The sequence below is a fragment of the Zophobas morio genome, unplaced genomic scaffold, assembly GCF_036711695.1.
Source record: "Zophobas morio isolate AGI-343-1 ecotype UQ-CSIRO unplaced genomic scaffold, CSIRO_AGI_Zmor_V1 ptg000028l, whole genome shotgun sequence".
Lineage (NCBI taxonomy): Eukaryota > Metazoa > Arthropoda > Insecta > Coleoptera > Tenebrionidae > Zophobas > Zophobas morio.
Window position 1 is genome coordinate 2,868,161 of NW_026972133.1, and position 24,698 is coordinate 2,892,858.

The window sequence follows — 24,698 nt, forward strand, 5'->3', positions numbered from 1 at the left end:
AATAACACAATGCAAAATGGTTCAAACGTGGACCTCGAGGTACTCCAAACGCCGGAATCTCTTGATGTCTTCGTCGCCGCGGATCCTCGTCTCCGGGACCTTCCACAAACGTTGCACTTCCTTTTTTTCCACCTTCAACTCTCTGCAGCAAACCTCCAAAACCTCGTCGTAGCTCAACTTGGTTTCGTCCAGCTCGGTCTCAATAAACTCCTTGTCACCAGCCATCCGTATTCTCAAAATGTACGACTCTAAAAAACACTATCATTTTTCGTTTTTAATCAAATTGTCGTTAGTACTTTTAGCTTGGTTCTTCTTCACCACGACGGCGACCTTCGGCGTGAACCGCTCAAGCCGCTTGACAAACAAGGACTCAAATTGGATGCTGCTCACGCTCACGATCAAGATGATCACGAAGCAACCTGCTACACAACTTGTGGTACTTCAAGCATCTAAACTAACTAGTCATACTTATGTATAGGTACTCGTGCAGGTTGTTCTTGTCGGTCGGTACCACAATCACGAAACGCACAAACAAGGAAAAAATCGTCGCCCACAGTAAACAAATCAGGCAGCAGACGAAAACATCCGTCATAAACGCAAACTTGTAGTGCTCTTTTTTCTTGTCCGTTTTGGGCGAAATTCGCTTCACTTCAGTCCTACAATACTAGTAGTACTTCATGTTTGAGTGTCAAGTACCCACCGTTCATCCGCGTCCTCGATGGTCACCACGTGGTCGTACTTCTCCCCATCCGTCGCCTTCGGACTCTGATTAAAAAAGAACTTGCACAGAACTACCTTCAGTTTCTCCATTTCGACTCGACTCGTCTAGTTTTTTCCAAAACTTGTTGCTAGCAACCGTTACTAAGTTACAAAAACACACTCAAACTCAAACTTATTTATTAACTATTTACAAGTTTACAACTATATGTGATTTTGGGCGACCCATTCGTGTCTGGGGGTGCTCGAGCTGGACTCGGGCGACTCCGGCTGGTTCTGCCTACTTCACTCGGGTGGTACCCGACGGGCGTGCCCCTCTCTGACGCAATCTGGGTGTAAGGACTTTCGGCGTTCACCACCGAAATGTACTCCGGGTTCTGGTAGTGCGTGCACGAGACGTCTTGATTGTAGTACCCGGGGTACGACAGATTGGTTAAGTTGGTGACGGGTTGGTAGATCTGATCGATTTTTCAGTTCTTCAATTTTTCGAATTTTTAAATTTAAAATTTTTCAGTTTTTTGATGTTTCGATTTCTCAACTTTTCGACTTTCCGATTTTAGATTTTTCTATTTTAAAAATTTTTTAATTCCATTTTTTGATTTATCGATTGTATTAATTTTAATTTTTTCAATTTTTTTAGTTTCAAATTTTTCCATTTTAAATTTTTCGATATTAGGCTATGTGGAATTCTCAATTTTTCGACTTCTCGATCTTTTGATATATCGATATTTTAATTTTTCGGCTTTTCGATTCTACAGTGTTTCGATTTTTGAGTTTTTTGATTTTTTTAATTTTTCGATATTTTAAATTTTAGATTTTAAGATCTCTAGATTTTTCAGTTTTTGGATTTCTCAGCATTTCGATTTTGTCGATTTTTTCATTTTTTCGGTTTTTCAGGTTTTCGATGTTTCAGTTTTGGGATTTTTCAGTTTCTTGATTTTCAATTTTTCCATTGCCTACTCAATTTTTCGCTATTTCAGTACTGCCATTTTGCATTTTTTCTGGTCGAGTCTTCAAATTTTCGATTTTTCATTTTCTCAATTTTCCGATGTTTTAGTTTCATAATTTTTAACTTGTCGACTTTTCAATTTTTGACGTTCCTAAATTTTCGATTTTTCGATTTCTCAATTTCTAGATTTTGATTTTTCGACCTTACGGGTCTTAATACGTACTAGCCCCACCCACCCGCCCTCTCTTTTCTTCGAGGGTATGTCATTGTCAAAATCCGTTTTGTCTGATGACTTTTACAAAAAATGATCAAAATTTGGAAACATTACGAGCTTACATATACAAAACAGGAATTTTGAACATCTTCTCTAGTGTTTAGTTGGTTATGCTTTAATGGATTTTTCTTTTGTTGGTTTTGTTTTTGTTTATAATTTATAAATGTTTTATTAAATGTTTTTTTTTGTTTATTTATTAATGAAAAATAACGGCAGTGTTGCCAATTTTTTTTTATAAAATCATTTGAACAGTTAATATGCCATTTTCCAAACACTCGGTATTTTCTGTTATTGGGTGTAAACCAGTTGGAAAATAAAGTATTATTATTATTATTATTTTATTAGAAAAGAACAGTGGCCCATTCTGGAAGCTGTATTATATGAATTGTTTATACTACATTAAAAAATGTGGTTTAGTAGGCCATGGAATTTATTTTTAATTCTGACCTTATAGCTGTATAACACTTTATTTGACAGTTCTTTGACTGCAGCATTCGCTTTGGACTCACATTGGTGAAAAATACTTCTCCTTTTTGTATTTTTGTTTCAGTTTCCAAAAGTTCTTTGAGAGAGTAAGACATTAATTAAGAGATTAATATGTTACTCCGTAATGTATATTTCAGGTTTTCAAAAAATATAGCTGCTTTATTTTTTAATAATTTACAAAAAAAAAGGAAACTTTTTCCTTATAAAGAAAATTATGAGATATCAGGGTGATCAAAAAATGACTCAAAAAAATGGTTAAAAAAATTCCTGTATCTAAAATTTTGAAAATACTAAACTTCAAAGTTGAACAATTAATCGTAATTCTGATTTGTTTTAATGCACGTCTGACAGTTAAATAATGTAAAAATAAGTCATTTTTGACAATTTTTATCGGAATTATAGACCATCAAAATTAATTCTTCAGCTTTGAAGCTGAATGTTCTGAAAAAATTGGTTGAAAGATTTTTTAACAATTATTATTTTTCTTCTTAACAATGTACCATCGAGCTTGTGAGTCATTTTTAAATCACTTGTATGACGTGTTTACACCATATGACAAAAAAGTCGTCTAGTACACCATGGAATTTGTTTTTAAAATAAGGGTGTTGGCACTACAGCTATACGACAGTTGATTTGACAGTTCTTTGACAATGACTGTCAAACCGACCAAGGACGCGTTGGTGTGGTCGACATAATTCTTTTAGGATTAAATTTCAATGGTTGCTAATTTTTTTTGGTCATATGGCATTTAAAAAATATTATGCTGACACAGACATCTAACTGAAGACCGTCACACCAAAATTAGAACCATAATTTCAACAAAAAAAATGTTTATGGATTCTAAAAAAAATACTGAATGTTTTTTTCAAGAAAAATGAAAATTAATTAATATAGTACTTCGTAACGTATATTTCAGATTTTCAATATAATAATTTAATAATAACGGTTCACAACTTCATTTTTCGCTGTTGATAGATGTCATTTTTGACAATTTTTATCGGTATTTTAAGCTGTCGATTAAATTCACGATAAAACATCAAAATTTTAACCATTTTTTGGATTTCTCCAAAGCCTTCTGAACAACGTACGATTAAGCTTTCCGTCATATTTAAATTAGCCTGTATGAATTGTTTCTACTAAATGAAAAAAAAATGGTCTAGTAGGCCAAGGATTTTGTTTTAAAATTAGGATGTAAGTCAAATGAAAGAAATGTGTTTAGTGTACATTTACACAAGAACGTCGCTCCATACAGAGCCAAAATTTGACAGCTGATAAAATATCCTGGCCACGGTGACAGCGTGGAGCCAGCCCTGGAAAAATATGCATGATGTTCATATAGAATCCACAAATACGGAACTGCAGCATTCGCTTTCGACTCGTTCCACACATGTTCACATTCATGAAAAATAAAGGCTTCTCCATAATTTTTGTATGTATGTATTTGTATTTTAGTTCGCAAAAATTCTTTGAATGAGAAGAAATTTCGGAAATAATTTTTAAAACAAAAATATTAGTTTATTAGCAATGTAAACGAAGAACGTCACACCAAAATTGGAACAATGATTTAAACAATTTAAGGTTTTTCTTCAGAAGAAATTAAAAATAATATATTACTTCGTAACGTATAATTCAGATTTTCAGGAAAAAAGATGAGAACTTATTTTTTCTCTATAAAGAAAATTATGAACATATATAGGGTGATCAAACAATAACGGATAAGCTCGATGGGCCGCTGTCAACAAGGCTCTGAAGAACTGGAAAAATACAGCAATTTTTTTTTAATTCATATTTTTGACAATTTTTATTGGAATTTTAATATGTCAGTTAAATTCACAGTAAAGCATATTAGAATAATGAAATTAAGTCCTCAGGTTATTTTTAAAACTTTGGTTCAGAGATTTTTTTAGCAATTTTTTTCGAATTCTTCTGAGCCTTCTTAACAACGCGCCATCGAGCTTTATCGTCATTTTTAGATCACCCTGTATGAAGCGTTTATACCACATGAAAAAAAGTCGACTAGTTGACCATGGAATTTGTTTTTAAAATAAGAACGCCACACCAAAATGAGAAGATTTTTTTACGGATTCTAATAGAATATTTAAAACAATATTTTTTTATTTATGCTCCAAAAAATTTGTCAACTTATTTTTTATATATAAAGAAAACTATGGGAATATTTATAAAGGGAGTTACTAAACGCGTTCTCCTCGATATCTAATCAATTATTAGAAATAGAAAAAAAATTAAAGACTAAAGCGTGGTTATCTTAAAATTATTTTCAACTGTACAGAGTGTTAGGTTTTCAAGTCGTAACGCAAAACTTTTTAATTAAATAATTAAACAAAAAAATACAAAAAATCAATAATTCAATAACTTCTGGAGGTCGAAATGAAAATATCTTTAGTTGAAATATTCATAATTTTTGGGTAGTTTTTTATTTAAATCCAAAAAACTGTCACACTTCAATGGGCAATTCGGGAAAAATGGTACGAATTTTCTAAGAAATAGGATCGGAAGTAAATTGTGGAGGTCCAAATGTACAAGAAAATTTGTTTAATTAAATTTCGAAGCTGAAATTTTCATGTTTTGAAAAATTTTGGTTTTGAAAAAGTTGTCTAAAAAGCCTCCAAATAATCGGAGATGTAGATTTCGACGTACTAATTCCAAAAAATGACGTTCTTATGATTTCGGAGCAAGATTTTAGAAATATTCTAATTCTAATTCTAAAATAATACTTATTTTTTTTATTTGTCCACCAAAAAATTTGTAAAAATGTTTCTAATAAAGAAAATTAAGGGAATATTTACAGAGTGAGTCCACTAAACGCAAAAATTGTATACCTACTCCATGTATTTTTACATATTCTCTTACCACAGTATATTTTTGAAATTCGGATGCGACGTTGCCACGTTATCCCAACATTCTTAAAATTTCTTAGCAATGGAAGGATTCACAAAGAAGAAATCGTAATAGCGTTACTTTTAAAATTGAGTTTTAATACACAGAGTGTTTATAAAAAATTGGATTAAGTATTACAATTTTCAAACATCAATATTTCAGTTTCTTCAAGTAGAACACCGTGTACTTTATTACTCTATTTTTTTGTTCTTTTTCTTTTTCGTTAAGCATTTTCTGTATTTAAAATTGACAGCAATTGCGACTTTTCATTTTTTCAAGAGATTCACCAAGAATTGTAACGTTTTAGAATTTTTTATATAAACACTCTGTATTAAAATTTGGTTTAATTGATACTACAACAAAGTGCGCACTTCAGTTTATCTCTGTTCGATTTGAAATGTAGTAAAAAGTTATCTAAAAATCCTTAAAAAATTCGATAATATAGATTTCAACGTGTTGAAAAAAACTGTTATTTCTATGGCCGAAAAGTACAAGAAAATGTCTTTCGTTAAGTTTGGAAGATGATTGAAAAATTCCAAGATTTTGATAAGTTGTCTAAAATTCCTCAAAAATTCGGGGATAAAAATTTCGACGTTCTGATTCTAAAAATATAGTGTTTTTATGATCCTGGTGCAAGATTTTAGAAATACTGTATTTGAATACTTTGAAATGTAATTCTAAAAAAATCAAAAAACGGTCATATTTCAATCGACAATTCTAGAAAAATAGTTGGAGATACCGAAGAAATGAGACCGAAAGTCATTTCTAGAAATCGAAAATGCTTCGAAAATGTCGAATTTTCAGAAATTTTGGATTTAGAAATGTCCGAAAATCCTGAAAAAATTCTAGGATATAGATTTCGGGATGCTGATTTCCATTTAAGCGTTATTTTTAAAATGTCTAGTTTTTTCCAAAACTTGTTGCTAGCAACCGTTACTGAGTTACAAAAACACCCTCAAACTCAAACTTATTTATTAACTATTTACAACTTTACAACTATATGTGATTTTGGGCGACCCATTCGTGTCTGGGGGTGCTGGAGCTGGACTCGGGCGACTCCGGCTGGTTCTGCGAACTCCCGGCGTCGTCGATGACTCCGCCTACTTCGCTCGGGTGGTACCCGACGGGCGTGCCCCTCTCTGACGCAATCTGGGTGTAAGGACTTTCCGCGTTCACGACCGAAATGTACTCCGGGTTCTGGTAGTGCGTGCACGAGACGTCTTGATTGTAGTACCCGGGGTACGACAGATTAGTTAAGTTGGTGACGGGTTGGTAGATCTGGTGGCTGGGGGACTGGTTGGGGGTGGGCTGGGCCGAGAGCTGGTAGGGAGCGGGCGGGGACGACGTGAGTGACCAGCAGTTGATGGTGGGGCTCATGATGGTGGTGGGGGTTTGCGGCTGCACGCTCGACCACGTCGTGTAGGTGGGGCTTGAAGCGGTGTAGGCGGTGGCTTGCTGCACGTGGTCTGGCGGATTATACACTGCAATATCATTGGTTAGTTGCGACTTAGAATCATAGTGGGAGGGGTTACCGTGTGGAGGCGGAGACACCGAAGCCGACTTGGGTCGCTGCAAGGCGGGATAGGGCGACGCTCGGTTGTTTTTGAGGGCGGTCCTAGCCGGGAGGCGGTCGCACGTAGACAACTGCACTGTAGCCGTCACCGCCGGGTAAATTGGCTGATGTGGCAGAAACCACGAGCCGTACTGCGAGTACTGCTGCTGCTGCCCGTACGTCGGAGAGTACTCCCTCTGGTAGATACTATCCGGTCTCTCTTTCGCATCCAAGAATGCCTTGGCGAACGGGTTGTACTTGATCTTGAGGGCTGTCACCTCCTCGTTCTGGTAGGCGGTGACGGCGATGAACTGGGTCTCGGGGAACGGGAACGTCATGAACCTGCCCGATTCCGTGCCTACTCTGACCAGGTGCACCGTGGGCTTGTACTTGTGGAGGGAGTTGAGCATGATTTGTTGGCCGTTGTTACCGTTTGATTTGTTGGTTAGTTTGACTTTGGCGAAGGAGATGGACTCTTTCATCCAGTGGGCGCCGAAGTTGGGGGACTCGGGGTGCATGTAGACGGGTTTGGAGGGGGCCACTTCGGCCTTGCCGCCTGCGACCCATTCGCCGTTGACGTACTTCCAGCGGTGGGGGTCTATCTGGACGAACTCGAGGTAGACGGTGTACATGGCCTTGGGGTCCAGGCCGGTGGCAGTGACTTTGACCACGGGGAACATGCGTCTGAGGGGTAAAAGTAGAGTAGGTCATGAGTCGATTAAATGACTGTTAAATGTTATTCAGATTTTATAAAATAACGTACTCCTCTATCTGTGGTTTATGAAACCGTCTTGAGTTTTTAACTTAGAAATATAGATTTTTGGAAAAAAAAGTAAAAATTGTCGACATTTCACAATTGACATTTTACAATTTAACACTGAAATTGCAGACTCGAATACTCTGAAATCTTGAAAACATTTTAAGGTTATCGGAAGCATGGTAAATTGTTAATCAAAATTTATCTGTTCATGCCCCCCTGGAATTGATGATGTGGTTTATAAATTCGTGTTGAATTTTTATTCTAGACGTTAAGATTTTTGGAAAAAACCTAAATTGTAGAAAGAACAATTTCTCAATTTGTCGATTTTTCAATTTTTCGATTACTTAATATTTCAGTGTTGAGATTTTGCTTCTCGATTCTCCAAATATTGAATTTTTCGACTGTTGGAGTTCTGGATTTTTAATTATTAAAATTTTGGATTTTTCGATGTTAAGACTAATCGATTTTTTGACTTCCCCTCTTCTCGATCTTCCCAAATTTTCAATGTCCTGAATTCTCAATTTTTCAATTTTTAATTTTTCAAGTTTTCAAATTTTCCATTACGGTTATTACAGTTTTCGATATCTCAATTTTTCAAATTTTCGATTTTTCAATTTCTCGATGTTTCAGTTTGGGATAGTAGACGCCGCTTAATATGATCACGGTTAATGTTATCAATCGCTTAATGTGATCAAAATGGCTTGGAACGGTCCCACGCAATACCTATGCATTACAGTTTTTCCGTTTATTGTGATCAATATTTCGCTTATTGTGATCAATCTCGCAATTCTTAAACAAACGGGAATTGCTTTTTTGGAGAAGCGAAACGACTGAAACTAGTATTGTGTTTTAATTGCTCTCAAAAGGTACTACTCATTTTATACAACCACAATCAGTGGTCAAAAACAGACTTAAAATCAGTGCGTTTTCGACTTTTGAACAAACGAATTTTTTCTATTTTAAATCTGAGTAGACTTATGTAACAATTAACACGTCGAAACGACGAAATCTCAGTTTATCAGAGAAAAAAAAAAAAATTCAGCCCTTACTTAACAAATTTCTACAACAACCAAAGTAAATCGAGGGTTCCTTTCTCAGAATGGTAACCAAAATTTAAAATAAATTCTAATGTTTATGTACCTTCATCTACCAGCGTAATAAACACTGTCTTGTTCATGATTTTGTTTTGTTTCGAGTTTTACTGTCTCTGATTGTGGTTTTCGCTTATTATTATCAGTCGGTTAGTGTGATCAATTTGTCTGAGTCCCAAAGTGATCACATTAAGCGGCGTCCACTGTATTTCAGTTTAATTTTTCGATTTTTCACTTTCTTAATTTTTTAACATTTATTTTCCCAATTTTTCACATCACAATTTTGGGTTTTTTCAGTTTTTTCTTCAATTTTTCGAATTTTTAGTTTTTCGATTTTTGAATTTTGTATTTTTCGAAATTTTCGATTTTTCAAATTCTCCATTTATAATTTTTTTTTGGTTTTTCGACTTTTCGATTTCTCGATTTTTCGACGTTACAAGATTCCGATTTTTTTATTTTCCCATTTCTCTATTTCTTAACTTTATCGATTTCTGGATTTTGAAGTTTTCAATTCTACAATTTTCGATTTTCCAGTTTTTTATTATTTTTTAATTTGTCTGTATTTTAAATTGTCGATTTTCCGATTATGATTATTTCATTTTTCGGTTTCTCAATTTTTCAATTTTTCGATTTCTCAATTTTTTTGTTTCAATTTTCGGATTTTTTAATTCTTCATTTTTCGATTTTTCGATCCCGATTTTCGATGTTTTGATGTTTCGTTTTCTCGATATTTCAATCTCTCTATTCTTCAATTTGTGGATGTTTCAGTTTTGGGATTTTTCAGTTTATCGATTTCAGTTTTTTAATTTCTCAAGTTTTGGTTTTTCAATTTTTCAGTTTTCAATTGAGATTATTCCATTTTTCGATTTCTCGATTTTTAAATTTTCGGTTTTTCAATTTTTCAATATTTCAGTTTTTTTCTTCAATTTTTCGATTTTTCAATTTTTCGATTTTCAATTTTTCGATATTTGAATTTTTTATGTTTCTAAATTTTCGATTTCTCAATTTCGCATTTAATAAATTTTTTGGTTTTCCGTCTTTTCAATTTTTGACGATTCAAAATTTTAGATTTTTCAACTTCTCAATTTCCTGGATTAGTCTATTTTTAATTTTTCGATTTTTTGACTTTCCAATTTCTCGATTTCTCGACTTTTCAATGTCTCGAATTCTCAATTTTTCGGTTTTACAATTCTTCAATTTTTCAAATTTTGAAATGCGAATTCCAGTTTTTGATTTTTACAGTTTATCGATTCAAGTTTTCGGATTTCTCAAGTCTTCATTTTTCGATTTTTCGGCTTTTCGATTTTTCGATTTCTTGATTTTTCAGTTTTTCGATTTTCAAATTTTTCGATATTTCAATTTTTCTTTCTCGATTTCTCTATTTTTCAATTTTTCACTTCTTCGAATTTTTAAATGTTAGATTTTTCAGTTTTTTAATTTTTCTATTTCTTGATTGATTAATTTTTTAATTTTTAATTTTGTGTTTTTTTAATTGTTTTTAATTTCGAATTCTTCGGTTTTGCAGTTCTAATTTCTTCGATTTTGGGCTATTTGGATTTCTCAATTTTTCAATTTTTTGACTTCTCAATCTTTTGATATTTCAGTTTTTCAATTTTTCGATGTTTTGAATTTTCGATTTTTAGATTTCTCATTTAGATTTCTCGAATTCTCACATTTTTCGATTTGGTTTTTTCAACATTTTAATTGCAGTTTTTCAGTTTTTCGATATTTTAATTTTTCGATTGCTCAATCTTTCAATTTTTCGACTTTTCGAATTTTAATTTTTCCGTTTTTCAATTTTTTGATTTTTATAATTTTTGATTTTTCGAGTTTTCAATTTCTCGATTTCAAGAGAAACTCTGTCGAAATAACCTATCAATTTTTTTATTTTAGAATTTTTCGATTTTTCAATTCTAAATTTTTCGATTTTCTGATTTCTCGATCTTTTGATCTTAATATTTTTCAATTTTTCGATGTTTTGATTTTTCGATATTGTGATTTTTCGATTTTTAAAATTTTGGGATTTTTCGATTTTTAGATTTTCCGACTTTTCAATTTTTCGATATTTCAATTTGGGATTTTGCAATTTTTCTATTCATTTCTCGATTCATTAAATTTTCGATTTTTCTATTTTTCAACGACTTTTACGTATTTTATATTTGAATTCTAAATTTTCGATTTCTCGATTTTTAAATTTTCGGTTTTTCAATTTTTCAAAATTTTTAGTTTTGTGATTTTTCAGTTTTTTTCTTCAATTTTTCCATTTTTCAATTTCTCTATTTTCAATTTTTCGATTACTCATTTTTTCGATTTTTCAATGTTGGAATTTTGCAATTTTTCTATTCTTCAATTTCCCGATTCATTAAATTTTCGATTTTTCAATTTTATTCATTTTCGATTTCTGAATTTTAGGATGTTCCAGTTTTTCGATTTTTCAATTTTTCGATATTTGAACCTTTCTGTTTCTAAGTTTTCAATTTCTCAGTTTCTCGTTTAATAAATTTTTTGGTATTTGTTACTTTTTTACAATTTTTTTATTTTCCCATTTCTCTATTTCTTGACTTTTCAATGTATCGATTTTTCGATTTTTCAATTTTTGAATTCTACAATTTTCGATTTTCCAGTTTTTCAATTTTTCACGATTAATAAATTTTTGGGCTTTTCGTCTTTTCAATTTTTGAGGTTTCAAAATTTTAGATTTTTCGAATTCTCAATTTCCTGGATTAGTCTATTTTTGATTTTTCGATTTTTTGACTTTCCCATTTCTCGATTTCTCGACTTTTCAATGTCTCGAATTCTCAATTTTTCGGTTTTACAATTCTTCAATTTTTCAAATTTTCGAATGCGAATTCCAGTTTTTGGTTTTTGATCTTCCAAAATTTCGATTTTTTTAATTTCTCAATGTTTCAGTTTCTGGTTTTTTCAGATTAATTTTTCGATTTCTCAATTTTTTAATTTTTTCAATATTTCAGTTTTACGATTTTTCACTTTTTCGAGTTTGAAGTTTTTCAATATTTGAATTTTTTATGTTTCTAAATTTCGACTTCGATTTCTCTATTTTTCAGTTTTTCGATTTCTCAATTTTTTTTGTTTCACTTTTAGATTTTTCAATTTTTCGATTGCCGGATTTTTACTATTTCGATTTTTCAATTTTTCAATTATAAATTATTCAATTTTTCTTTGTTTCAGTTTGGGATTTTTCAGTTTATCGATTCAAGTTTTCAAGATTTCAAGATTTTTCAAGTCTTCATTTTTCAATTTTTCGGCGCTTCTATTTTTCGATTTCTTGATTTTTCAGTTTTTCGATTTTCAATTTATTTTATTTTTTGGTATTTCGTTTTCTCAAATTTTCCTTTTCTCGATTCTTCAATTTTTCGATATTTCAATTTTTCTTCTCGATTTCTCTATTTTTCGATTTTTCACTTCTTCGATTTTTCGAATTTTTAAATCTTAGATTTTTCAGTTTTTTAATTTTTCCATTTCTTGAGTGATCAATTTTTTAATTTTTAATTTTGTACTTTTTTAATTGTTTTTAACTTCCAATTTTTCGATTTTTCAATTCTAAATTTTTCGACTTTGGACTATTTGGATTTCTCACTTTTTCGATTTTTTGACTTCTCGATCTTTTAATGATTCAGTTTTTCAATTTTTCGATGTTTTAATTTTTCAATTTTGCGACTTTTCAATTTTTCGATTTCTTGATATCTCGGTTTTTCGATATTTTCAATTTTTCAATTTTTCGATTTTTAGATTAAATTTGTCATTTAGATTTCTGGATTTCTCACATTTTTCGATATTTTAATTTTTCGATTACTCGATCTTTCGATTTTTCGACTTTTCCAATTTTAATTTATGGGTTTTTGAATTTTTCAATTTTTAAATTTTTTGATTTTTCCATTTCAAGAGAAACTCTGTCGAAATAACCTATCAATTTTTTTATTTCGAATTTTTCGACTTTTCGATTGTAAATTTTTCGTTTTTGGACTATTTGGATTTCTCAGTTTTTCGATTTTTTGATTTCTCGATCTTTTCATGTTAATATTTTTCAATTTTTCGATGTTTTGATTTTTCGATATTGCGACTTGTCGATTTTTCAATTTTTCGATTTTCTGATATCTTGGTTTTGCGATTTTTTAAATTTTGGGATTTTTCGATTTTTAGATTTTCCGACTTTTCAATTTTTCGATATTTCAATTTGGGATTTTACAATTTTCCTATTCATTTTCTCGATTCATTAAATTTTCGATTTTTATATATTTTTTTATTTTTCTATTTCTGAATTTTAAGATGTTTCAATTTTTCGACTTTTACGTATTTGATATTTGAATTTTTTGTTTCTAAATTTTCGATTTCTCGATTTTTCGACGTTACTTTCCGATTTTTAATTTTCCAATTTCTCTATTTTTTGACTTTTCAATGTATCGATTTCTCGATTTTTCTATTTTTCTATTCTACAATTTTCGATTTTCCATTTTTTTGAGGTTTCGATTTTTTGATTTGTAGATTTCTCGATTTTTCACATTTTTCGATTTAATTTTTCGACTTTTCGAATTTTGATCTTCGGTTTTTCAATTTTTCGATTTCGAAGAAAATTGTGTCGAAATAACCTTCAATCAATTTTTTTATTTTGATCAAGACAAGTTATTTACAGATTTCTTTTTGCACATATCTCAGCTTTTCTGGACGACTTTAATCAGGACTTAGTTTGAAAAGTGCATTAAAATCAACTTTCTTCTCGACTAGGTGTTGCTGATAGTTGAAATTATCGCTCCGCTCCGATACCGGTTAGAACTAAACAAACCACAATACGTAATGAGTAAACCAAAACCTTATTTACATTCGTCTAATTGACAAATCTGGTTGTAGCTTCTCGCGGCCATTCTTAATTTCAACTACCAACAACTTTTTTCCTACGCTTCCACCAAATTTCGGGCAACCGCGAAATTTGAGGTTATGCCTGCCGCCGTTACGCATTGTCCGCTTAACTGTACCCCCAACCACCACTACCCAGTGAAAGCCGTTTTGCTCAGCCAACTAAGCACACAAACCGTGTCGTGATGATATTATATAATTTTTTGAGCAATCAAATTAGCGCCCGAGCTTAAGGCCGAGTGTTGGTAATAATTAACACAACATTATTAGATTTCAACTTGTTGTTTGCCTGTTAATGATCCCACAATACCAGCGAAAAATTCGCCGCCACTTCCGCACTCACCGGCCATTTTTGGTCACGATCATCTCGTTGGTGAGCTGCTCGAAGCGCAGCCAGAGGTCTCTGTCGTCCAAGGTCACGGACAGCTCGCGCTCCCCGGACTCGCCCTTGCCCTTGCCGGGCAGCTCCGGCTCCACGGACAGGATGTGCTGGGCCATGGTCAGCCTGCAAGCAAAAATTGAAAAGAGCGGACCAGAAGCGCGCCCCTGCGGGACGCGTCTAATTTATGGACGAATGCGGAGAGGAGGCCAGGCGTGTTTGCTCATTAATAGTTATTAATCCGCGCGGAATCCGAAAGCTGGATCCACACGTAATAAAACTGTGTTGACTTTTGATCGATCGACGGGCAAGGCGTAGAGGCTGTTTGCGCGGAGAGGTCGGGCAAATATCGTTAAATCGAGGTATCTTGTGCATTCGTAATGAACGGAACGGTCTCCACTAATGTGCAGTGTACATATTGGTGCGTGACGGGTACTGGATGATGCTGGATGCTACCGTGCCTGGTACTCTGACATGACGATTCTGGCGTATTTGCCGAGCTGGGTTACGATTTTGTGCGGATTTTTCCAGGGGTCTAGTGTGCTAAGGAGTGACGTAGCGTGGCGGAATTTGCCGCCGAAATGAGTCAGAGACTGGGTTGGGGTAGTTCTGGTAGTTGGTTGAATGAGGCGAAGTTGCACCTTTGTGGATTGTAACTGTCAGGGTTATTAGCTTTTTGGGCTGATAGTGTGTTAGGTAAATAGAATTTGCGTAATCTCCATTCGGTACACAAGGATTTGCATAAATAAACCCATTTTATACATTTTATTATTAAATCGTAAAACACGGTATACTTTGGAGAGGTTTTTTGAGCACCTTGGGATTCAGGAATTTAGTTCCTGGTGCGAATCGAGGTTGTGGCGCATTTAAAAAAAGAGTATTTAAAATGCTAAGTATGCATTTTGCAATTAAACTCCGCCCCTCTGTCTGACAACGAATAAAAAAATTCATCACAACTGCGACAGGGGCGGGTGGGCGGGGCTTAATTATTGGCTCCTTTTTCTTAAAATATACCTATTTTCAACAACACCAAATACCATTTGATATTTTAAGTATTTTATTGTTAAAAGAAGACTATGTATATATGTATTAAGAAAAATCGAAGGATAAATCCCACCCACCCTCCCCATCTCAATTGTGATTAATCTTTTTATTCGTCCTGAGGCGAGGAGCCGAGAGAAGACCATACCCTTTTTTTTGGAAAGAGAGTTTGATTCGTCCAAATTGGAAAATCGGTTCCCCTTACAATATTTTCATAGTTTAAATTTATTTTGGACTATTTGGATTTCTCAATTTTCAATTTTTCGATGTTGCAACTTTTCGATTTTCCAATTTTTCAATGTTTCGTTTTTTCAATTTTTCAATTTCTTAATATCACGGTTTTTCGATTTTTTCGATTTTTAGATTTCTCGATTGTTCACATTTTTCGATTTGATTTTTTCAATATTCAATTTTAGAAGTTTTCCAATTATTTGATATTTTAATTTTTCGATTTTTCGACTTTTCTAATTTTGATTTCTCGCTTTTTCAATTTTTCAATTGTCAAAATTCTTGATTTTTAGATTTTTCAATTTCTCGTTTTCAAGAGAAATTCTGTCGAAATAACCTATCAATTTTAAATTTTTTAATTTTAGGTTATTTGGATTTCGCAATTTTTCGATTTTTTGATTTCTCGATATTTTGATGTTCCAATTTTTCAATTTTTTGATGTTGTGACTTTTCGATTTTCCAATTTTTCAATGTTTCGTTTTTTCAATTTTTCGATTTCTTAATATCACGGTTTTTCGATTTTTTCGATTTTTAGATTTCTCGATTTTTCACATTTTTCGATTTGATTTTTTCAATATTCAATTTTAGGAGTTTTCCAATTATTTGATATTTTAATTTTTCGATTTTTCGACTTTTCGAATTTTGATTTCTCGCTTTTTCAATTTTTCAATTTTCAAAATTCTTGATTTTTAGATTTTTCAATTTCTCGTTTTCAAGAGAAATTCTGTCGAAATAACCTATCAATTTTAAATTTTTTGATTTTAGGTTATTTGGATTTCGCAATTTTTCGATTTTTTGATTTCTCGATATTTTGATGTTCCAATTTTTCAATTTTTCGATGTTGCGACTTTTCGATTTTCCAATTTTTCGATGTTTCGTTTTTTCAATTTTTCGATTTCTTAATATCACGGTTTTGCGATTTTTTCGATTTTTAGATTTCTCGATTTTTCACATTTTTCGATTTGATTTTTTCAATATTCAATTTTAGGAGTTTTCCAATTATTTGATATTTTAATTTTTCGATTTTTCGACTTTTCGAATTTTGATTTCTCGCTTTTTCAATTTTTCAATTTTCAAAATTCTTGATTTTTAGATTTTTCAATTTCTCGTTTTCAAGAGAAATTCTGTCGAAATAACCTATCAATTTTAAATTTTTTGATTTTAGGTTATTTGGATTTCGCAATTTTTCGATTTTTTGATGTCTCGATATTTTGATGTTCCAATTTTTCAATTTTTCGATGTTGCGACTTTTCGATTTTCCAATTTTTCGATGTTTCGTTTTTTCAATTTTTCGATTTCTTAATATCACGGTTTTTCGATTTTTTCGATTTTTAGATTTCTCGATTTTTCACATTTTTCGATTTGGTTTTTTCAATATTCAATTTTAGGAGTTTTCCAATTATTTGATATTTTAATTTTTCGATTTTTCGACTTTTCGAATTTTGATTTCTCGCTTTTTCAATTTTTCAATTTTCAAAATTCTTGATTTTTAGATTTTTCAATTTCTCGTTTTCAAGAGAAATTCTGTCGAAATAACCTATCAATTTTAAATTTTTTGATTTTAGGTTATTTGGATTTCGCAATTTTTCGATTTTTTGATTTCTCGATATTTTGGTGTTCCAATTTTTCAATTTTTCGATGTTGCGACTTTTCGATTTTCCAATTTTTCAATGTTTCGTTTTTTCAATTTTTCGATTTCTTAATATCACGGTTTTTCGATTTTTTTGATTTTTTGATTTCTCGATTTTTCACATTTTTCGATTTGATTTTTTCAATATTCAATTTTAGGAGTTTTCCAATTATTTGATATTTTAATTTTTCGATTTTTCGACTTTTCTAATTTTGATTTCTCGCTTTTTCAATTTTTCAATTTTCAAAATTCTTGATTTTTAGATTTTTCAATTTCTCGTTTTCAAGAGAAATTCTGTCGAAATAACCTATCAATTTTATTTTTTTTGATTTTAGGTTATTTGGATTTCTCAATTTTTCGATTTTATGACTTCTCCATCTTTTGATGTTTCTGTTTTTCAATTTTTCGATATTTTGATTTTTCAATTTTTCGATTTTTCAAATGTTTGGATTTTTAGATTTCTCGACTTTTCGATTACCCGATTTCCAATTATTCTATTACTCATTTTTTCGATGTTTCAGTGTTGGAATTTAGCAATTTTTATATTTTTTTATTTTTCTATTTGTGACACAAACACACACAACTGAGACAGGGGCGGGTGGGCGGGGCTTAATTATTGGCTCCTTTTTCTTAATATTTACCTATTTTCAACAACACCAAATACCATTTGATATTTTAAGTATTTTATTGTTGAAAGAAGACTATGTATATGTATTAAGACAAATCGAAGGATAAATTACACCCACCCTCCCCTTCTCAATTGTGATTAATCTTTTTATTCGTCCTGAGGCGAGGAGCCGAGAGAAGACCATTACCTTTTTTTTTGGAAAGAGAGTTTGATTCGTCCAAATTGGAAAATCGGTTCCACTTTCAAAATTTTCATAGTTTAAATTTAAAGAATTTAAAAATTAATGACAAACTGTCAAAAATTTTGGTTGGTTTAGAGTGTTTACATTTATATTTTATATTTTTCTTTATTATACATTCTACTTTTTGTATTTTTATCTGATGTGCCATTAACCTATGTCGTGCATGTAACATGGCAAATAAAACATCACAGTCACTATCACTATGAACAAAAAAAAACCCTTGAAATATAAGGTGTAGAGCGAATAATTTATAGAAGAAAAATAACAATTAATCAGTTCCCAATAATATTGGGAATAATTAACAGTATTAAGAGTAGTCACCACAATGAAGAGGGGGTGGGTGGGCGGGCCAACTGCTAGCCTATAAAAAACTCTCTAGGAAAAAGTTAAACATAACCCCCCCACCCACCCGTTCTCTATTTTTTTTTATAGTACAACAAAAAAGTTACTCCATTTCGGTGATTAATTTTATATAAAAAAAGGACTACCCCAATTGAAGAGAAGAAGAAGAGGAAACTTATAACATCTTTAAAGTAGTATTTTTTTTTTTATAAAAATATGGATTTTGCAATTAAACTCCGCCCCTCTATTTGACAACGAATAAAAATTCATTACAACTGAGACAGGGGCGGGTGGGTGGGGTTTAATTATTGACTTCTTTTTCTTAATATATACCTATTTTCAACAACACCAAATACCATTTGATATTTTAAGTATTTTATCGTTGAAAAAAAACTATGTATGTGTACTAAGAAAAATCGAAGGATAAACGTCCTGAGGCGAGCAACCGAAAGAAGACCATTACCCTCTCTTTTCTTACAAGATATGTCACTTGCCAAAATCGGTCTTATTTTAGAAGCTACTAATACCACCCACCCACCCTCTCTTTTCTTACAGGATATGTCATTTGCCAAAATCAGTTTTATCGCAGTAGGTACTAGCCCCACCCACCCACCCCCACTTCTCTTAGAGGGTACCTCATGTTTTAAAATCTGTCTTATCTTGGCAACTATTAGCCCCGCCCACCCACCCTCTCTTTTATTAGGGGGTATAACTCAATTTTATCGTAACAAGTACTGATGACTAACTTTTACAAAAAATAATCAAAATTTCTTCTGTAGTATTTATTTGGTTAAGCTTTAATAAATTGATCTTTTGTTAGTTTTGTTGTTGTTTATAATTTGTAACTGTCTTATTAAATATTGTTTTTGTTTATTTATTAATGAAAAATAACAGCTTGTTTTATAATAATAGTGCACAACGATTAGTGACTACGGGTTTTTATGGTTATTGTCCTAAAAAAGCCGGAGGTATTCACGCTTTAGGTGAGTGCAGTGTTGCCAATTTTATTTTTATAAAATCATCTAAATCCGCCATTTTCCAAACACTCCTGTTATTGAATGTAAACCAGTTGGAAAATAAAGTATTATTATTGTTATTATTATTTCATTAGAAAAGAACAGTGGTCCATTCTGGAAGCTGTATTATATGAAGAGTTTATACCACAAGAAAAAAAGTCGTTTAGTAGGCCATGGAATTTATTTATTCAGCTGTATGACAGTTTACCTGACAATTCTCTGACTGCAGAATTCGCTTTGGACTCGTACCACACACATTCACATCGGTGAAAAATAATTACTTTTCAATCTTTGTTGTATTTTTGTTTTAGATTGCAAAATTCTTTGAGTAGGTAAGACATTTTGCAAATCATTTTTAAAATGAAAACACTGGTTTATGATAAAAATATGTTACTACGTAACGTATCTTTCAGGTTTTCAAAACATATAGCTGCTTTATTTTTTTATAGTTTACAAAAAAAGATTGGAAACTTTTTCCATATAAAAAAAATTACGGATACGCTCGATGGGATGTTGTTAAGAAGGCCCTAAAGAACTGAAAAAATAGTTTAAAAAATCCTGTGTCTAAACTTTTGAAAATATTAAACTTCAAAGTTGAACAATTAAAAGTTATTCTGATTTGTCTTCATGCGCATCTAATAGACAGTTAAATAATTAGTTATGAATAATTTAAAAATAACTGGCTAGAATACGAGCCGCAATGTCATTTTTTACTGTTGAGAAATGTCATTTTTGACTATTTTTAGCGGAATTTTAGACCGTCAAAGTTAATTCTTCAGCTTTGAGACTTAATATTCTCAAAAATTTCGTTGATAGATTGTTTTAATATATTTTTTTCGAATTCTTCAGAGTCTTCTTAACAACGTCCATCGAGCTTTTGCGTCATTTTTAAATCACCTGTATGACGTGTTTAGACAATATGGCAAAAAAGTCGTCTAGTAGTCCATGGAATTCGTTTTGAAAGTGAGGATGTTGGCATTGCAGCTATATGACAGTTTATTTGACAGTATTTTGACAATGACGCGTTGGTGTAGCCAACACAATTTTTTAAGAATTAAATTTAAATGGATGCTAAATTATTTATCGATAATATGGCATTTAAAAAAAATATGCTGACATGGACGTCTAACGGAAAAACGTCACACCAAAATTAGAACAATAATTTCAACAAAATATTTTTTATGGATTCTAAAAAAAATATTTAATATTTTTCTTCAGGATAAATTAAAATTAATCAATATATTACTTCATAACGTATATTTCAGGTTTCAAAAAATAGTCTTTAATTTTATAATTTACAAAAAAAAAAAATTCTCATTTTTTTTTGTACATTATAAAATTAAAGTAGATATATTTTTTGAAATTATAAAGAAAATTATGAGCATATACAGGATGATAAAAAAACCGTATAAGCTCGATGGTACGTTGTTAAGAAAACTATGAAAAACTCGGAAAAAGTGGTTAAAAAAATCCGTGCTCTAAACTTTTACATATATTGTACTTCTCGATTTGAAAAATTTACTTTGTAATTCTGATTTGTTTTAATGAATTGCATGTTTCATAGACAATTGCAATTTTTGTCGGAATTTTTGGATTTTAACAATTTCTTAATTAAGCCATCATCATATTTAAATCACTCTGTATAAATTGTTAATACTAAACGAAAAAAAAAATTGTTTTTAAAATAAGGATGTTGGCATTACGGCTATATGACAGTTTATTTGACAGTTCTTCGCCCATGGCTGTCAAACCGAACAAGGAATGCACTAGTGCTACCAACATAATTTTTTAGCATTAAATTTCAATGGGTGGTAGACGATTTTTTTATTGATCATATGGAACATAAAAAAATATTATGCTGACATGAACAGTTAGAGAAAAAAAATAATAATATAAAAGAAATGTGTTTAACCTACGCTAGATTAAAATTAGACATTACTAAGAACGCCGCTCCTAACAGAACCAAATTTGGAAACTGATAAAATATTGTGGGCAGTATGTCATAGACTCAGCCCTGGAAAAATATGCGTGATGTTCATATAGAACCTATAAATACGGAACTGCAGCATTCGCTTTCAACTCGTACCACACATGTTCACATCCATGAAAAATAAATATTGCTCCATAATTTTGGTACATCTTTATTTTAGTTTGCAAAATGTTTTGAGTGAGCAGAAATTTTGTAAATAACTTTTAAAACAAAAACATTGGTTTGAGCAATCTAAGCGAAGAACGTCACATCAAAATTAGAAAAATAATTTAAACAATTTAACGTTTTTCTTCAGAAGAAATTAAAAATAACACATTACTTCGTAACGTATAAGAAATTAGCTGCTTAACTTTTTATAATGTACCAAAAAAAAATGAGAACTTATTTTTACCTTATAAATTAAATTATGAGTATATACAGGGTGATTAAAAAATGACCAATAAGGTCGATGGTACGTTGTTAGGAAGGCTTTGAATAACTGGAAAAAATGGTTAAAAAAATCCTGCACCGAATTATGCATATACTCGTATTATACATCAAATTCAAGAATTAACTTCGTAATTCTGATTTATTTTAAAGGACTGTATTGTCTAATAGACGGCTAAATAATTAGTTAGGTATTAATAATTTAATAATAATTTGCAAGAATACGACCCACAATGTCATTTTTTACTCTTGACAGAAGTCATTTTTGAAATTTTAAACTGTCAGTTAAATCCACATTAACGCATATTAAAACTACGAAATTAATTTTTTAGATTTGAAGTTAAAAATTTTCAAAAATTTACTTCAGAGATTTTTTAGTATTTTTTTTTCGAATTCTTCTGAGCCTTTGTAACATCGCACCATCGAGCGTTCCCTTCATTTTTAGATCACCCTGTATGAAGCGTTTATACCACATGAAAAAAAGTCGACTAGTTGACTCGAATTTGTTTTTAAAATAAGAACGCCACACCAAAATGAGAAGAATAATTAAAACAAAAAAGATTTTTTACGGATTCTAATAGAATATTTAAGACAATATTTTTTTTTTTGTGCTCCAAATAATTTGTGAACTTATTTTTTATATATAAAGAAAACAATGGAAATATTTATAAAGGGAGTTACTAAACGCGTTCTTCTCGGTATCTCATCAATTATTAGAAACTTATTTTTATTTTTTTATTATATTAAAATTACTTTCAACTATACAAAGTGTTCTGTTTTCAAGCCGTAACGCAAAACTTTCTAATTAAGTAATTAAAAAAAATACAAAAAACTCAATAATTCAATAACTTCTGGAGGTCGAAATGAAAATATTTTTAGTAGAAATTTTCATAATTTTTGGGTAGTTTTTTATTTAAATCCAAAAAGCTGTCACACTTCAATGGGCAATTCGGGAAAAATGGAACGAATTTTTTAAGAAATAGGATCGGAAGTAAATCGTGGAGGTCCAAATGTACAAGAAAATGTGTTTAATTACATTTTGAAGCTGATGGAAAAATTTCAAAGTTTTCATAATTTTTGAAAAATTTTGGTTTTGAAAAAGTTGTGTAAAATTCCTCCAAAAATTCGGGGATATAGATTTCGACGTGCTGATTCCAACAAATAGTGTTTTTATAATTTCGGAGCAAGATTTCAGAAATATTCTAAATCTAATCCTAATTCTAAAATAATACATATTTTTTTATTTGTCCACCAAAAATTTGTAAATTTAGTTTTTCTAATAAAAAAAATTAAGCGAATATTTGCAGAGTGTATTTTTACGTATTCTGTTACCACAGTTTATTTTTGAAATTTGGACGCGACGTTGCCACGTTATCCCAACATTTTTGAAATTTCTTAGCAATGGAAGGATTCACAAACAAAAAATCGTAATAGCGTTACTTTTAAAATCTGTATCGCAATATTTTATTTTATTCTTGAATAAATAAAATTGAGTTTTAATGTACAGAGTGTTTATACAAAATTGGATTAAGTATTACAATTTTCAAACATCAATATTTCAGTTTCTTCAAGTAGAACACCGTGTACTTTATTACCCTATTTTTTTGTTCTTTTTCTTTTTCGTTAAGCATTTTCTGTATTTAAAATTGACAGTAATTGCGATTTTTTATTTTTTCAAGAGATTCATCAAGAATTGTAACATTTTATAATTTTTTATATAAACACTTTGTATATTAAAATTTGATTTAATTGACACTAGAACAAAGTGCGCACTTCTGTTTATCTCTCCATCAAATTTTGCGACACATATCTATCTTAAAAATAAAATGTTTGCGATTTTTTTTGTGAACTTTTGCATTGCTAAAAAATTCAAGAAAATTGGAATAACGTGGCAATGTCGCATTCTAACTTCAAAAATAAACTTTTTGGGGGGCTAGGGAAAATATGTTAAAATTTGATAAAAATTAGTAAAAAAATTCAGTATTTATGCACCTTCAAGCCACTGAATGTCCAAAAAATACATTTTTTTTTCGAAGTATTTTTCACAAGGTTTGCATTTACAAATAAATAAATTGGAACCATTTTGAGGATTTTTTTTAAATTTAACTGAAAATAGTTTCATTCTTTAACAGTCAAGATTCAAGAAATAAGTATTAGGTATGTAGAAAAATCAGATTCAACAGAATTATTGAATTATTTTTCTTAACGCTGTCAAAAACTTCCTAGCCAAAAATTGAATTGCATTTTTTTACACCAGGAAAAAAAACCTTATTTGATTATCAATTTTCAAAAATTGAAACTTTAAAACACATCTTCGTATACAAATTTTCAAAAAATAAAAGTCTAGATTATAATACCTACAGATTCTCCTTTCCGTCGCTCTTCCGCAGAACTTTTACTATGACCTAAGTGCAGCATTTTCTGTTAAATTTGAAACAAACCACCGACTTAGAAAAAATCATGTGTCTACTACAAAAAAAAGTTCATAATTTGGTGAAATGGCCTTTACCAATTCCCGAATAATCATTCACAACTTAACCAACACACAGTCCATAAATGTCGCAACATGTCTCATTATTGGCCCCGAATTGCGAATTTTTAGCCTCTAAAGTAGGTTTAGCAACGAAGCACGACCTAGAAAAGTAGAAAATCAAGACGAAGAGCTCACCACGGCGACATCGACCCCAAGAAGCTTCTTTCTATTTACACATTTCATTGGAATCGGTGATATTTTTTGTAGCCCGTGGTAAATAAAACCCAGCTTGGACCACCATAAAAATCCGAACGAACGAAACCGCCGCTCCACCTCCGCAAAAAACCCGAATTATCCCGAAACAAAGAAAAATGGGTTCCGCGTCTGACGCACCATCCAACTCACCCGCAACTAAATAATTATCCTAAAATCTTACCAGTTTTCGTCCGCATGAATGGCGCCAAATCCACCTTCACGAGTTAATTCTCACTTTGATTTATTAAAAAAATTAACATTATTAATTGAAACATAAAGCTATTTAAAATGTCAATCATACACTATATGCTTATTTGATAAACACACAGGCTGGTATTTTGTAAATTAAACGTTTATTATATATTATTTGTCATTATTTCACACCAAATCGATAAGTACTTCTTACATTTTAGAGATCTTAACATATTATCGCCAACACCACTAAAACTT

At 31.1% G+C, this 24,698-nt stretch overlaps 2 protein-coding genes across 4 annotated transcripts; both read right to left on the reverse strand.

The window, feature by feature from the left end:
* Nucleotides 1-2: 2 nt before the first annotated feature.
* On the reverse strand, nucleotides 3-842 carry LOC135137088 (uncharacterized). Of its 2 annotated transcripts, none has more exons than XM_064066634.1 (4): nucleotides 701-842; nucleotides 469-656; nucleotides 297-419; nucleotides 3-248 (listed from the first exon to the last, which is right to left on the reverse strand). In XM_064066634.1, exons 1-4 carry the CDS (start codon nucleotides 808-810, stop codon nucleotides 22-24), a joined length of 648 nt encoding a protein of 215 aa, XP_063922704.1. In that variant the 5' UTR covers nucleotides 811-842; the 3' UTR covers nucleotides 3-21. The 2 variants fall into 2 exon arrangements, with proteins under 2 accessions (XP_063922704.1, XP_063922703.1); XM_064066633.1 differs by having other exon boundaries at nucleotides 297-422.
* A 5,437-nt stretch (nucleotides 843-6,279) lies between these two features.
* On the reverse strand, nucleotides 6,280-24,665 carry LOC135136953 (T-related protein). 2 transcript variants are annotated; one of them, XM_064066452.1, is made up of 4 exons: nucleotides 24,430-24,665; nucleotides 13,943-14,104; nucleotides 6,857-7,560; nucleotides 6,280-6,805 (listed from the first exon to the last, which is right to left on the reverse strand). In XM_064066452.1, the coding sequence occupies exons 2-4, from the start codon at nucleotides 14,095-14,097 to the stop codon at nucleotides 6,321-6,323; spliced, it is 1,344 nt and encodes a 447-aa protein (XP_063922522.1). In that variant the 5' UTR covers nucleotides 14,098-14,104; nucleotides 24,430-24,665; the 3' UTR covers nucleotides 6,280-6,320. The 2 variants fall into 2 exon arrangements, with proteins under 2 accessions (XP_063922522.1, XP_063922521.1); XM_064066451.1 differs by lacking the exon at nucleotides 24,430-24,665 and adding an exon at nucleotides 24,189-24,388.
* Nucleotides 24,666-24,698: the final 33 nt, after the last annotated feature.

Bases quoted from the DNA above. Each gene is read 5' to 3' on its own strand.
- LOC135137088 (XM_064066633.1), bottom strand. From the start codon at position 810: ATGGAGAAACTGAAGGTAGTTCTGTGCAAGTTCTTTTTTAATCAGAGT. The intron at 657-700 runs GTGGGTACTTGA...CTAGTATTGTAG, and splicing joins ATCGAGGACGCGGATGAACG to GACTGAAGTGAAGCGAATTT. The intron at 423-468 runs GTATGACTAGTT...CAAGTTGTGTAG, and splicing joins GCACGAGTACCTATACATAA to CAGGTTGCTTCGTGATCATC.
- LOC135136953 (XM_064066451.1), bottom strand. The intron at 7,561-13,942 runs GTGAGTGCGGAA...TTTACCCCTCAG, and splicing joins ATCGTGACCAAAAATGGCCG to ACGCATGTTCCCCGTGGTCA. The intron at 6,806-6,856 runs GTAACCCCTCCC...ATGATATTGCAG, and splicing joins GGTGTCTCCGCCTCCACACG to TGTATAATCCGCCAGACCAC.